This window comes from Bufo bufo, chromosome 7 (assembly GCF_905171765.1).
Source record: "Bufo bufo chromosome 7, aBufBuf1.1, whole genome shotgun sequence".
Classification (NCBI taxonomy): domain Eukaryota; kingdom Metazoa; phylum Chordata; class Amphibia; order Anura; family Bufonidae; genus Bufo; species Bufo bufo.
In genome coordinates this window covers 25,441,262-25,454,629 of record NC_053395.1, presented here as the reverse complement: position 1 = coordinate 25,454,629, position 13,368 = coordinate 25,441,262, and the positions used below count along the sequence as shown (strand labels likewise).

The following is a 13,368-nucleotide window of genomic DNA, read 5'->3' as shown; positions in this document are numbered from 1 at the left end:
CGGCCCTTAATAGTCTCTGTGACACACGGTGCTCCAACCTGGGTTTGGCTCTGAAGCAATAAAAGAGATGAGTAATGGTGGAGAATAAGTCGAGTCTAGACTCTTATAAAGTTCAACAGGTTTAGGCCTCATGCACACGACCGTATTTTTTTGCGGTCCGCAAAACGGGGTTCCGTTTTTTCCGTGACCGTTTTTTCGTCCGTGGGTCTTCCTTGTTTTTTGGAGGATCCACGGACATGAAAAAAAAGTCGTTTTGGTGTCCGCCTGGCCATGCGGAGCCAAACGGATCCGTCCTGAATAGAGATGAGCGAACTTCTGTTTTAAGTTCGGCGTCTAAAGTTCGGCTTCCGGTTAGCGGAGGATCCCGATATGGATTCCGAATTCCGTTGTGGTAGCGGAATCAGTAATGGCCATTATTGATTCCGCTACCACGGACCACAACGGAATTCGGAATCCATATCGGGATCCTCCGCTAACCGGAAGCCGAACTTTAGACGCCGAACTTAAAACAGAAGTTCGCTCATCTCTAGTCCTGAATTACAATGCAAGTCAATGGGGACGGATCCGTTTGAAGTTGACACAATATGGTGCAATTTCAAACGGATCCGTCCTCCATTGACTTTCAATGTAAAGTCAGGAGTTAATATACCATCGGATCGGAGTTTTCTCCAATCTGATGGTATATTTTAACTTGAAGCGTCCCCATCACCATGGGAACGCCTCTATGTTAGAATATACCGTCGGATTTGAGTTACATCGTGAAACTCAAATCCGACAGTATATTCTAACACAGAGGCGTTCCCATGGTGATGGGGACGCTTCAGGTTAGAATATACTAAAATAACTGTGTACATGACTGCCCCCTGCTGCCTGGCAGGTGCTGCCAGGCAGCAGGGGGCAGCCCCCCCCCCGTAGTTAACACATTGGTGGCCAGTGTGGCCAGCCCCCCCTCCCTCCCCTGTAGTTAACTCATTGGTGGCCAGTGCGGCCGGCCCCCCCCTCCCCTGTAATTAACTCATTGGTGGCCAGTGGGCCCCTCTCCCCTGTAGTTAACTCATTGGTGGCCAGTGCGGCCGGCCCCCCCCTCCCCTGTAGTTAACTCATTGGTGGCCAGTGGGCCCCCCCCCCCTGTAGTTAACTCATTGGTGGCCAGTGCGGCCGGCCCCCCTCCCTCCCCTGTAGTTAACTCGTTGGTCTCCAGTGGGCCCCCCCTCCCTCCCCTGTAGTTAACTCGTTGGTGGCCAGTGGGCCTTCTCCCCTCCCTCCCCCTCCTAATTAAAATCTCCCCCCTATCATTGGTGGCAGCGGAGTGTACCGATCAGAGTCCCAGTTTAATCGCTGGGGCTCCGATCGGTAACCATGGCAACCAGGACGCTACTGCAGTCTCGGTTGGTTGCCATGGTTACTTAGCAATTTGTAGAACCATTATACTTACCTGCGAGCTGCGATGTCTGCGTCCGGTCGGGAGCTCCTCCTACTGGTAAGTGACAGGTCCGGCCGGGAGCTCCTCCTACTGGTAAGTGACAGGTCATGTCACTTACCAGTAGGAGGAGCTCCCGGCCGGACCTGTCACTTACCAGTAGGAGGAGCTCCCGACCGGACGCAGACATCGCAGCTCGCAGGTAAGTATAATGGTTCTACAAATTGCTAAGTAACCATGGCAACCGGGACTGCAGTAGCGTCCTGGTTGCCATGGTTACCGATCGGAGCCCCAGCGATTAAACTGGGACTCCGATCGGTACACTCCGCTGCCACCAATGATAGGGGGGGAGATTTTAATTAGGAGGGGGAGGGAGGGGAGAAGGCCCACTGGCCACCAACGAGTTAACTACAGGGGAGGGAGGGGGGGCCACTGGCCACCAACGAGTTAACTACAGGGGACGGAGGGGGGCCGGCCGCACTGGCCACCAATGAGTTAACTACAGGGGAGGGGGGGCCCACTGGCGACCAACGAGTTAACTACAGGGGAGGGAGGGGGGCCGGCCGCACTGGCCACCAATGAGTTAACTACAGGGGAGGGGGGGGCCGCACTGGCCACCAATGAGTTAACTACAGGGGAGGGAGGGGGGGGCCGGCCACACTGGCCACCAATGTGTTAACTACAGGGGGGGGGCTGCCCCCTGCTGCCTGGCAGCACCTGCCAGGCAGCAGGGGGCAGTCATGTACACAGTTCTTTTAGTATATTCTAACCTGAAGCGTCCCCATCACCATGGGAACGCCTCTGTGTTAGAATATGCTGTCGGTTCTGAGTTTTCACGAAGTGAAAACTCAGCTCTGAAAAAGTTTTTATGCAGACGGATCTTAACCTACGGCCACGGATCACGGACACGGATGCCAATCTTGTGTGCATCCGTGTTCTTTCACGGACCCATTGACTTGAATGGGTCCGTGAACCGTTTTCCGTCAAAAAAATAGGACAGGTCCTATTTTTTTGACGGACAGGATACACGGATCACGGTCTCGGCTGCAAAACGGTGCATTTTCCGATTTTTCCACGGACCCATTGAAAGTCAATGGGTCCGCGAAAAAAAACTGAAAACGGCACAACGGCCACGGATGCACACAACGGTCGTGTGCATGAGGCCTTACTCGCATCAACTTACATCCAGACAATTTTCCAGCTTTCTCTTCCAGCAGGCATTGGCATAAACTGGCAGGCAAACTTGAGTACTCTGCTTTCTCTCTCTGCCGCGCTAAACTCTGCTTTAAGTCTGCAGCTGAACTTTAGGACTGTTCTGATATCTCTGGAGTGGGGTGCTTCTGGCTGCTGACCCCCTAGTGAAACTCTGTCTGTTGATTTGTAAGAAGTCATGGCGCTCTATGAGCTACTTCCCTTTTGAGACTTCTGCTGCAAAAGGTAGAACTTTCCCCTCGCTGCTCCATCTTTCATGTCTTCTCAGCTCCACTTTGGAGTCTAAACTGCAACAAACTAGAACTGCAACCCCTTCTTCTGGCAGGAAGCAGGACTAGCCCACCTCTGCCCAAAATGGGGAGAATGGAATGGTAAGTTCCATTCTATCTATAGATAGCTCTGCCATACCTGCTGCCACATGCTGGTGAACCAGGTATATTACATTAACATAACAGTTTCATAACAATAATAGAAATGCACAGTGTGAAATAAATACACAGATGGCATTAATGTTAGACCATTAGAGACAGTAGCAGGGTAAGGGAATGGTAATACCACTCTGGAGTATTATGGTAGGAGGGACTAGATATCCTTATATAGGCTCAGGGGTCTCTAAAAAATTCCATCTGTCCTACTAGTACAGGGGGATTAAATACCTCATTATTGTGCTGCTGGTTAGGACTTAAGGGAAAGGACATTTCTAACAAAGGGTGGAATGTGTGGGACCGCAAAATGCAAGATGCCCGCGGCTGGTATCTGTGTTTTGTGGATCTGCAATTTGCGGACCGCAAAACGGATACGGTCGTGTGAATGCGCCCTAACTGTGTGACTGAGCTCCCACAATGCACTGCTCCCTGGAAGCAGCCATCTATTATATTTATAATAGAGTTATAACCCAGTGACACGTGGAAGTCCTATGTTTTCGGATACTCACCACCCATGTGAGGATTTTCCATATAGTTTACATTATTTTTATTTCATACATATCACAGTTGAGTTGTTTCTGTATCATGAGCTGCTTTTCATTCATTTATTTATTAATTACGTTTTATTTCTTTGGAAATATTTTTTTATTGCCATGTTTTTTTTGTTTGTTTTTTGTTGTTGTTATGTTTTGTTACCATTTTCACCTTTAGGTTCATGGGGCTCATGTCACATAGAAAACCCCAGGCCACAGCCCACCGTCCAAAGGGCACCAGTATCTAATGGTGACCTGCACCACTCCTTCCATTGCCTGATGCCGCCACCACATTCTAATCCAATGCTTTTCAGTACATTTGGTTACCAAAAGTCCTGCTTTCCTGCAGGGAAACCGCATTACGGACCAGGTAGTCCATGCCGCCATCTTTCTGCTTGTTTTTGTGCTTCATATTTGTATTGTTTCTTTCTTTCCTTTTTTTGTTTGTTTGTTTTTATTTATTTGTTGCATTGTTGCTTTTTATGTTCTCCTTTTTTGGAAAAAAAAAAGCTAAAAAATCTGATAAAGTAGAGCAAAGAACAGTTTTTAGGTCCGTGGGTATATAAGGATTCTGGTCACGCTGGCTTGAGCATGTTTTTCAAGCACATACAAGTGAACACAAGGTAACAATACCCATGTACAGGGCAAGAAATTGATTTCTGGGAGCAAACTGATTAACATTTCAGCAACATTGAGAGCTAAGGCACTAGATAACACGTGAGAAACATTACTAGGGAAGTCATAATGGAGGAGGTCTATGACAAATACCCCTCTCTTTGCAAGCTGCTGGAGATTTAGGGCCCCAAATACTCTTTTAGCACAGGGGCCTTTTGCTCTATGCAGCCTATGTAACATATTGCAGCTGTGTGAGCACAACTGGGTGCGAGACACTAAACTTGCATAGGCGAAGAAGTTTCTTGCAGTCCTTCAATTGGGAGTTAGGGGGCGCTCAGCAGTGGTGAGTACAAGCATTGACTTGTTTTATTATTCAGATGTCCTAAGTTATAGGGACCAGCAAATGTAAGAAATATTTCAGTTTCAAACTGTGGTGTTACCTCTTGCATCCAGACTCGGCCTACTTCTAAATGATTACCCAAGGCCTTTGTTTTTTCCCCTCATTTTTAGCACTGTCCCTGTTAGCTTAGAACTCCGAGAACAACTTATCAGAAAGACTTTAGAAATGGAGTCGATCAATGATGTGGTCTGGGACATTGCATTCTAAAAGCCACTGTGACTGCAAAGAGCGTTTAGATAATGGGTTTAGTGCTATGTAATGATGAGAAGGGCCCGTGCCAGACAAAGAAAGAATGAGTGGCTGGCATTTCCAGACCTCAAAAAACATCTAAGAATATATGTCTCTAATCCATGGCTCCAAACAGTCTTTGCAAGTAAACGATAAATTTATGCCTGACTGCAGTCACCACTAGGGGGAGCTGAGGTGCTTTCATACATACAACCAATGTATTGAACTCCTCAGTAAGCGCCTAAGCTCCCTCTAGTGGTGGCTGCAGGCATACAGAATTGTATAATTTAATATATTGATGCAAGGAATGGAGCTCTGTATGGGGAAACATTGCAGACGAGTGGAAAGAAATACAGTTCTTGGTTTCATATCTCTATATCTATGCAATTATCAGGTTTTAGTCAATTCCTTGCACACATGTTATATTTTTAGATCTTTACTTATGTCTACATGTTTTTATAAAGGTTCTCGAGGATCAGAATCCAGTCCGTCTCATATGTCTCCTGGCCCCACTTCTGTGGCCCCGCCGGAGGAAATTTGGGTACTGAGGAAACCATTTGCAGGTACCTTGCAAACACCATATCCAAATGTTGTTTTACAATTATTTATACTGATATTTCTTGTTATCTAATCTTATGAATTTGACTCTTAAGTTAAAGGGATATTTCTATCTTGTAAAGTGCTAATATTGACCCTTGCCTTATGGTCAGTGGGAGTTAACCACTGGGACCCCCACTGATCCTTAGAATGAAGGGTCCCCAGTGCTAATGTAAGGGTCAGAGTTCACCAGTTAAATACAATATTACAACTATACTGTATATGTATAGACAATTGTTATAGATATGCCAATACTGTGGAATATAACTACTATAATATACTGTACAAGACTATAACTACTATAATACTGCTTCTATGTATAAGAATATAACTACTATAATACTGCTCCTATGTACAAGAATATAACTACTATAATACTGCCTCCTATGTACAAGAATATAACTACTATAATACTGCCTCCTATGTACAAGAATATAACTACTATAATACTGCTCCTATGTACAAGAATATAACTACTATAATACTGCTTCTATGTATAAGAATATAACTACTATAATACTGCCTCCTATGTACAAGAATATAACTACTATAATACTGCTCCTATGTACAAGAATATAACTAATATAATACTGCCTCATATGTACAAGAATATAACTACTATAATACTGCTCCTATGTACAAGAATATAACTACTATAATACTGCTCCTATGTACAAGAATATAACTACTATAATACTGCCTCCTATGTACAAGAATATAACTACTATAATACTGCTCCTATGTACAAGAATATAACTACTATAATACTGCCTCCTATGTACAAGAATATAACTACTATAATACTGCCTCCTATGTACAAGAATATAACTACTATAATACCGCTCCTATGTACAAGAATAGAACTACTATAATACTGCTCCTATGTACAAGAATAGAACTACTATAATACTACCTCCTATGTACAAGGCTATAACTACTAAAATACTGCTCCTATGTACAAGGATATAACTACTATAATACTGCTCCTATGTACAAGAATATAACTACTATAATACTGCTCCTATGTACAAGAATATAACTGCTATAATACTGCTCCTATGTACAAGAATATAACTGCTATAATACTGCTCCTATGTACAAGAATATAACTACTATAATACTGCTCCTATGTACAAGAATATAACTAATATAATACTGCTCCTATGTACAAGGATATAACTACTATAATACTGCTCCTATGTACAAGAATATAACTACTATAATACTGCTCCTATGTACAAGAATATAACTACTATAATACTGCTCCTATGTACAAGAATATAACTAATATAATACTGCCTCCTATGTACAATAATATAACTACTATAATACTGCTCCTATGTACAAGAATATAACTACTATAATACTGCTCCTATGTACAAGAATATAACTACTATAATACTGCTCCTATGTACAAGAATATAACTACTATAATACTGATCCTATGTACAAGAATATAACTACTATAATACTGCTCCTATGTACAAGAATATAACTACTATAATACTGCTCCTATGTACAAGAATATAACTACTATAATACTGCTCCTATGTACAAGAATATAACTACTATAATACTGCTCCTATGTACAAGAATATAACTACTATAATACTGCCTCCTATGTACAAGAATATAACTACTATAATACTGCCTCCTATGTACAAGAATATAACTACTACAATACTGCTCCTATGTACAAGAATATAACTACTATAATACTGCCTCCTATGTACAAGAATATAACTACTATAATACTGCTCCTATGTACAAGAATATAACTACTATAATACTGCCTCCTATGTACAGGAATATAACTACTATAATACTGCTCCTATGTACAGGAATATAACTACTATAATACTGCTCCTATGTACAAGAATATAACTACTATAATACTGCTCCTATGTACAAGAATATAACTACTATAATACTGCCTCTATGTACAAGAATATAACTACTATAATACTGCCTCCTATGTACAAGAATATAACTACTATAATACTGCCTCCTATGTACAAGAATATAACTACTATAATACTGCCTCCTATGTACAAGAATATAACTACTATAATACTGCCTCCTATGTACAAGAATATAACTACTATAATACTGCCCCTATGTACAAGAATATAACTACTATAATACTGCTTCCTATGTACAAGAATATAACTACTATAATACTGCCTCCTATGCACAAGAATATAACTACTATAATACTGCTCCTATGTACAAGACTATAACTAATATAATACTGCCTCCTATGTACAATAATATAACTACTATAATACTGCTCCTATGTACAAGAATATAACTACTATAATACTGCTTCTATATACAAGAATTTAACTACTATAATACTGCCTCCTATGTACAAGAATATAACTACTATAATACTAGATCACCATTTTTTATATTCCTACTTGTCCTCGGTTCCCCCATTGTCAGGACTCAAAGCTGCACTGAAATACACAGTCCGGAGAGGACTCGCCTCCTAGACACATGCACAGCAGTCCTGACAATGTATTTTGATGCAGCTCTGTGTGCTGACGGCGGGGTAATAAAGGGCAGTAGGCAAATAAAAAATAGTGATCTGGACTCCTTATCTGCAGTACTACGCATTTAATACTATAGTCTAAAATTGGGGTGACAGATTCCCTCTAAGTTTGTATTTTCCCCTGTAGCCTGGGGAACATTTGGATCAGATACTCTCCCCCAACCCCCCCTCCCCCCGGGTCCAGCATACAAGGAGAGGTCACTAGTGATGCAGCCGCCATATTGTAAACTGTTTACAGAGGGGACGATTAAAGAGAGAAATTCCTACGGTCAAAACGCTGGCGAGACTGTCGCGACCATTCCCCGGGGACAGTGAGATCTCAATCACTGGAGTTTAATGTGTAATCGGGAACATTTTAAGAAATCGCTGTCCGCTAAAAGCATTGCGTTCTATGAGAGAAGCGCATTCACCCGATTATTCTGCAGAGACGCTCCCTTTGTATTTGATTATAGACCTCAGAGTCAGTTCTACTTTGTCCAAAGCCGGGACTTGACAAATGATCTCAAATGACACGTAAAAGTCTCAGGCCTTGGAGTTAATACGGGTACGTGTAGCAGAGCCGGCGCAGTTTTCCATCGGATTGCAAGTTTACTTTATGTGAAGGCAATGATTTTCTTATGAACCTCAAATAATTAATTCCTATTGATTTAAATGGCAAAGTTCACCTTTTTTTTACCTTTTGTAGGTGTAGCAGAGCTGACAGTGTCATTTGGCGCAGTTCGAGTACTGTATTTGCTGTCACCGACATTCCCATAGACAGTTAATGGAGCATCAGTGCGCATGCTCTGCCGCAGCTACATTCATATTGGGACCCGCGACCCCCAGTCTCATGCTCGTTGGGGGTCCCAGCGGTCAGATCCCCACTGTTCTAACAGTTACTGTATCTCCTAGCCAGTTAATAGGGTATGGGTTGTTTTTACTGGAATACCCCTTTAAGAGGTTGTCCTTATATGCCCCATAAGACTATATGGACCCCACGGAGCCCACACCAATATAGTACATGGTCACCCACTGGTTTGAATGGTCACCGTATAATATTATACTTAGCTCAGGGATCACTTATAATAACAAATTGAGCTCTGCTACATCTATAATAATGGAGTAGCGATATGGGCAGCATGCTAGGCTCTCCGGCAGGGTGACTAGAACAGTAGGGGAGCCATCCGGTCGTGTCACCCACATTTCTGCCATACAATATGTAGAATTCAGAGCACCCCTTAACCTATTCCAGCCAGGTTGCAATTAAATAGTACAGTCCTGATCAAAAGTTTAAGACCACTTGAAAAATGGCAAAAAATCCTATTTTACATTGTTGGATCTTAACAAGGTTCCAAGTGGAGCTTCAACATGCAACAAGAAGAAATGGGAGGGAGACAGAACATTTTTTGAGCATTCAATTTAATGAAAACAACGAATAAACTGAAACAGGCTGTTTTTCAGCTGATCCATATTTTAGGACCACCTGCCTTTAAAAGGCCAAATCTGTGCAAAGATGTGGATTCATTGTCATTCTCTGTCAGGTAGTCACACTTTGTGATGGCAAAGTCAAAAAAACTCTCCCTTTTTGAACGTGGTCGGGTTGTTGAACTGCATAAGCAGGGTCTCTCACAGCGCGCCATCGCTGCTGAGGTGGGACGCAGTAAGACAGTCATTTGGAATTTCTTAAATGATCCTGAGGGTTATGGAACAAAAAAGTCAAGTGGAAGACCCAACAAAAATGTCCTCAGCACTGAGCCGGAGGATCCAATTGGCTGTCCGTCAAGACACTGGACGATCCTCGACCCAAATGAAGGCCCTTACTGGTGCTGACTGCAGCCCCATAACCATCAGACGGCATCGGAGACTGAAGGGCTTCAAAAACAAAGAACGTCTTCAAAGACCTCGTCTCCTTGAACGCCACAGAACTGCTCGTTTGGACTTTGCAAGAGAGCACCAAACATGGGACATTCAAAGGTGGAAGAAAGTTTTATTCTCTGATGAGAAAAAATGTAACCTTGATGGTCCTGATGGTTTCCAACGTTACTGGCCTGACAAGCAGATCCCACCTGAGATGTTTTCTACGCGCCACAGTGGAGGGGGCGCCATAATGGTCTGGGGGGCTTTTTCCTTCAGTGGAACAATGGAGCTTCAGGAAGTGCAGGGGCGTCAAACGGCCGCGGGCTATGTCCAGATGTGGCAGAGAGCATTCCTCATGACTGAGGGCCCTCGTCTGTGTGGTAACGACTGGGGTTTCAACAGGACAACGTTACAGTACACAATGCCCGCAGGACAAGGGACTTCTTCCAGGAGAATAACAGCACTCTTTTGGCCCATCCTGCGTGTTCCCCTGATCTAAATCCAATTGAGAACCTTTGGGGATGGATGGCAAGGGAAGTTTACAAAAATTGACAACAGCTCCAGACAGTAGATGGCCTTCGTGCGGCCGTCTTCACCACTTGGAGAAATGTTCCCACTCACCTCATGGAAACGCTTGCATCAAGCATGCCGAAACAATAACAGCGGAGCTACTCATTACTGAGTTCATGTTTGGAAGTTGGATTTCTGTTTTGGGGGGGGTTTAGTTTTTTTTTGGAGGTGCGGTCCTAAACTTTTGATCAGCTGAAAAACAGCCGGTTTCAGTTTGACTGCTGGTACTAAAAAAGACTCCGACAACTTAGTTTTATCAAACAATCCTTTACTGGGTGATGATCGGCCACAGCTAATTTTTTCCTTTAACAAAACAGTATCAAAAACACCACCTCCTCCACGAACCATTCCTCCGATGTGGTATACCACCCTGGCTCCCCCAGGGTGTACGTACGCCAATAACTCTTCACCACGAACTTTCCTTTTCAAATGCCGCCAGCTGTGACTTCCAATTTCCACATTTCACCGAACCTCAAATGAGAAACATCATGAACCGAACTGGTCTTGAAACCACATATCACCATTTTTTTATTTTTTTTAAAAATAAATGTATAAAAGTAACCTGGTATAAAAATAAACCTGAACCCCAAGGGCGGGCGGACAACTCAGCTTACCCTGTCAAGAGGAAGTCCCTAACACTGACCTCCCTTATATATGCCCACCCATACTCCTCCTCCCACCGGCTCTCCCCTTATTTTCTTACTCCACCTACTACTTCTTTTAACCCCTTCTAATCTCCCTCCTAACCACTAGCAGGGGCCTATTCTTACCCCCTAAACCAGGGAAACAAAAAGGGGGGGAGGAGGGGGAAGGGGGACCAACAGTCCCTTATCACCCTCCTTAGGCCTCATGCACACGACCGTTGTGTGCATCCGTGGCCGTTGTGCCGTTTTCCGTTTTTTTTCGCGGACCCATTGACTTTCAATGGGTCCTTGGAAAAATCGGAAAATGCACCGTTTTGCAGCCGCATCCGTGATCCGTGTTTCCTGTCCGTCAAAAAAATAAGACCTGTCCTATTTTTTTGACGGACAACGTTCACGGACCCATTCAAGTCAATGGATCCGTGAAAGAACACGGATGCACACAAGATTGGCATCCGCGTCCGTAGGTTACTTTCATACAGACGGATTCGAAGATCCGTCTGCATAAAAGCTTTTTCAGAAATGAGTTTTCACTTCGTGAAAACTCAAATCCGACAGTATATTCTAACACAGAGGCGTTCCCATAGTGATGGGGACGCTTCTAGTTAGAATATACTACGAACTGTGTACATGACTGCCCCCTGCTGCCTGGCAGCACCCGATCTCTTACAGGGGGCTGTGATCCGCACAATTAACCCCTCAGGTGCTGCACCTGAGGGGTTATTTGTGCATATCATAGCCCCCTATAAGAGATCAGGGTCTGCCAGGCAGCAGGGGGCAGACCCCCCTCCCTCCCCAGTTTGAATATCATTGGTGGCCAGTGTGCGGCCCCCCTCCCCCCTCTATTGTAATTTCATTGGTGGCCAGTGTGCGGCCTCCCCCCCCCCCCTGCCCAACCATTGGTGGCAGCGGAGATTCCGATCGGAGTGCCAGTTTAATCACTCTGGGGCTCCGATCGGTAACCATGGCAACCAGGACGCTACTGCAGGCCTGGTTGCCATGGTTACTTAGCAATATTACAATATTAGAAGCATCATACTTACCTGCTGGCTGCTGCGCTGTCTGTGTCCGGTCGGGAGCTCCTCCTACTGGTAAGTGACAGGTCTGTGCGGCGCATTGCTTAATGATCTGTCACTTACCAGTAGGAGGAGCTCCCGGCCGGACACAGACAGCACAGCAGCCAGCAGGTAAGTATGATGCTTCTAATATTGTAATATTGCTAAGTAACCTTGAAAGTCAATGGGGGACGGATCCGTTTGAAATTGCACCATATTGTGTCAACGTCAAACGGATCCGTCCCCATTGACTTGCATTGTAATTCAGGACGGATCCGTTTGGCTCCGCACGGCCAGGCGGACACCAAAACGACTTTTTTTTCATGTCCGTGGATCCTCCAAAAATCAAGGAAGACCCACGGACGAAAAAACGGTCACTGATCACGGAAAAAAATACGGTCGTGTGCATGAGGCCTTACCCTGTCGGGTGCTCTCTAATTCGTTGTTTTCATTAAATTGAATGCTTAAAAAATGTTTTGTCTCACTCCCATTTCTTCTTGTTGCATGTTGAAGCTCTACTTGGAACCTTGTTAAGATCCAGCCATGCTAAATAGGATTTTTTTCCATTGGCCTTAAACTTTTGATCAGGACTGTATGTGCCCCCCTCTGGGCCAAACTGCACCAATCCTATAAGGCTGTACAGAATTCTTCCAGAAACAGTGCCACCCCTGTCCACTGGTTGTCTGTGGTATTACAGCTCATCACCATAGAGGTAAGGCTGAGCTGCAGTACCACCTGCAACCAGTGCACAGATGTGGCGCTGTTTCTGTACAAAATCCCCCTTCATTAATAATCCGGATTAAGTCTAAGGTCACAGCTTTAAGGACTCGTCACCCACTGGATTCTTCCGACTCTCCAGCCAAGTTATGCCTTCTCTTCATGTCACCGACCCTATTAACCACTTCACCGCCTGACTGCTGTGCCGCGCCTCACGCGCCCTGATCTGGGACCCGTGAAATGGATTAAAGGGCGGTTGCTATTCATGGGGCCTTTTCACAGATAGCAACCGCCTCCCCCCATCTTCAGTCCCTGTGTTTCATAAATAATTCATTCTCACGTTTTCCGCCGTGTGTCTTCCATCAGATCACAGATTATTTTTTGCTTTGGTACCTGCCAGTTTTACACACCGTGCCGTGACATTACACTACTGGGGTGTGCCAGAAGAACCGCCAACAGTGCTGGAATATGCATGCACTGAGGGGTGCTGAGATGTACGGTGCCGTGGTAGCACAAATTTAGGGAATGATGTCCATCCCCCAAGCCAGGAACGTGGCACAACAGT

The 13,368-nt window shown here is 44.3% G+C and overlaps 1 protein-coding gene across 3 annotated transcripts in view; it reads left to right on the top strand.

Annotated features, from left to right (window-relative positions):
* Positions 1-13,368, top strand: part of CASKIN1 (CASK interacting protein 1) — a 132,301-nt gene that overhangs the window by 103,265 nt on the left and 15,668 nt on the right. For 2 of the 3 annotated variants that reach the window (XM_040440690.1, XM_040440689.1), the window contains exons 11-12: positions 3,769-3,960; positions 5,298-5,396. In XM_040440690.1, coding sequence (XP_040296624.1) covers positions 3,769-3,960; positions 5,298-5,396 — 291 coding nt within the window. Of the gene's footprint in view, positions 1-3,482; positions 3,961-5,297; positions 5,397-13,368 lie in introns of those variants that run through there. The other variant, XM_040440691.1, reaches the window with a different exon arrangement.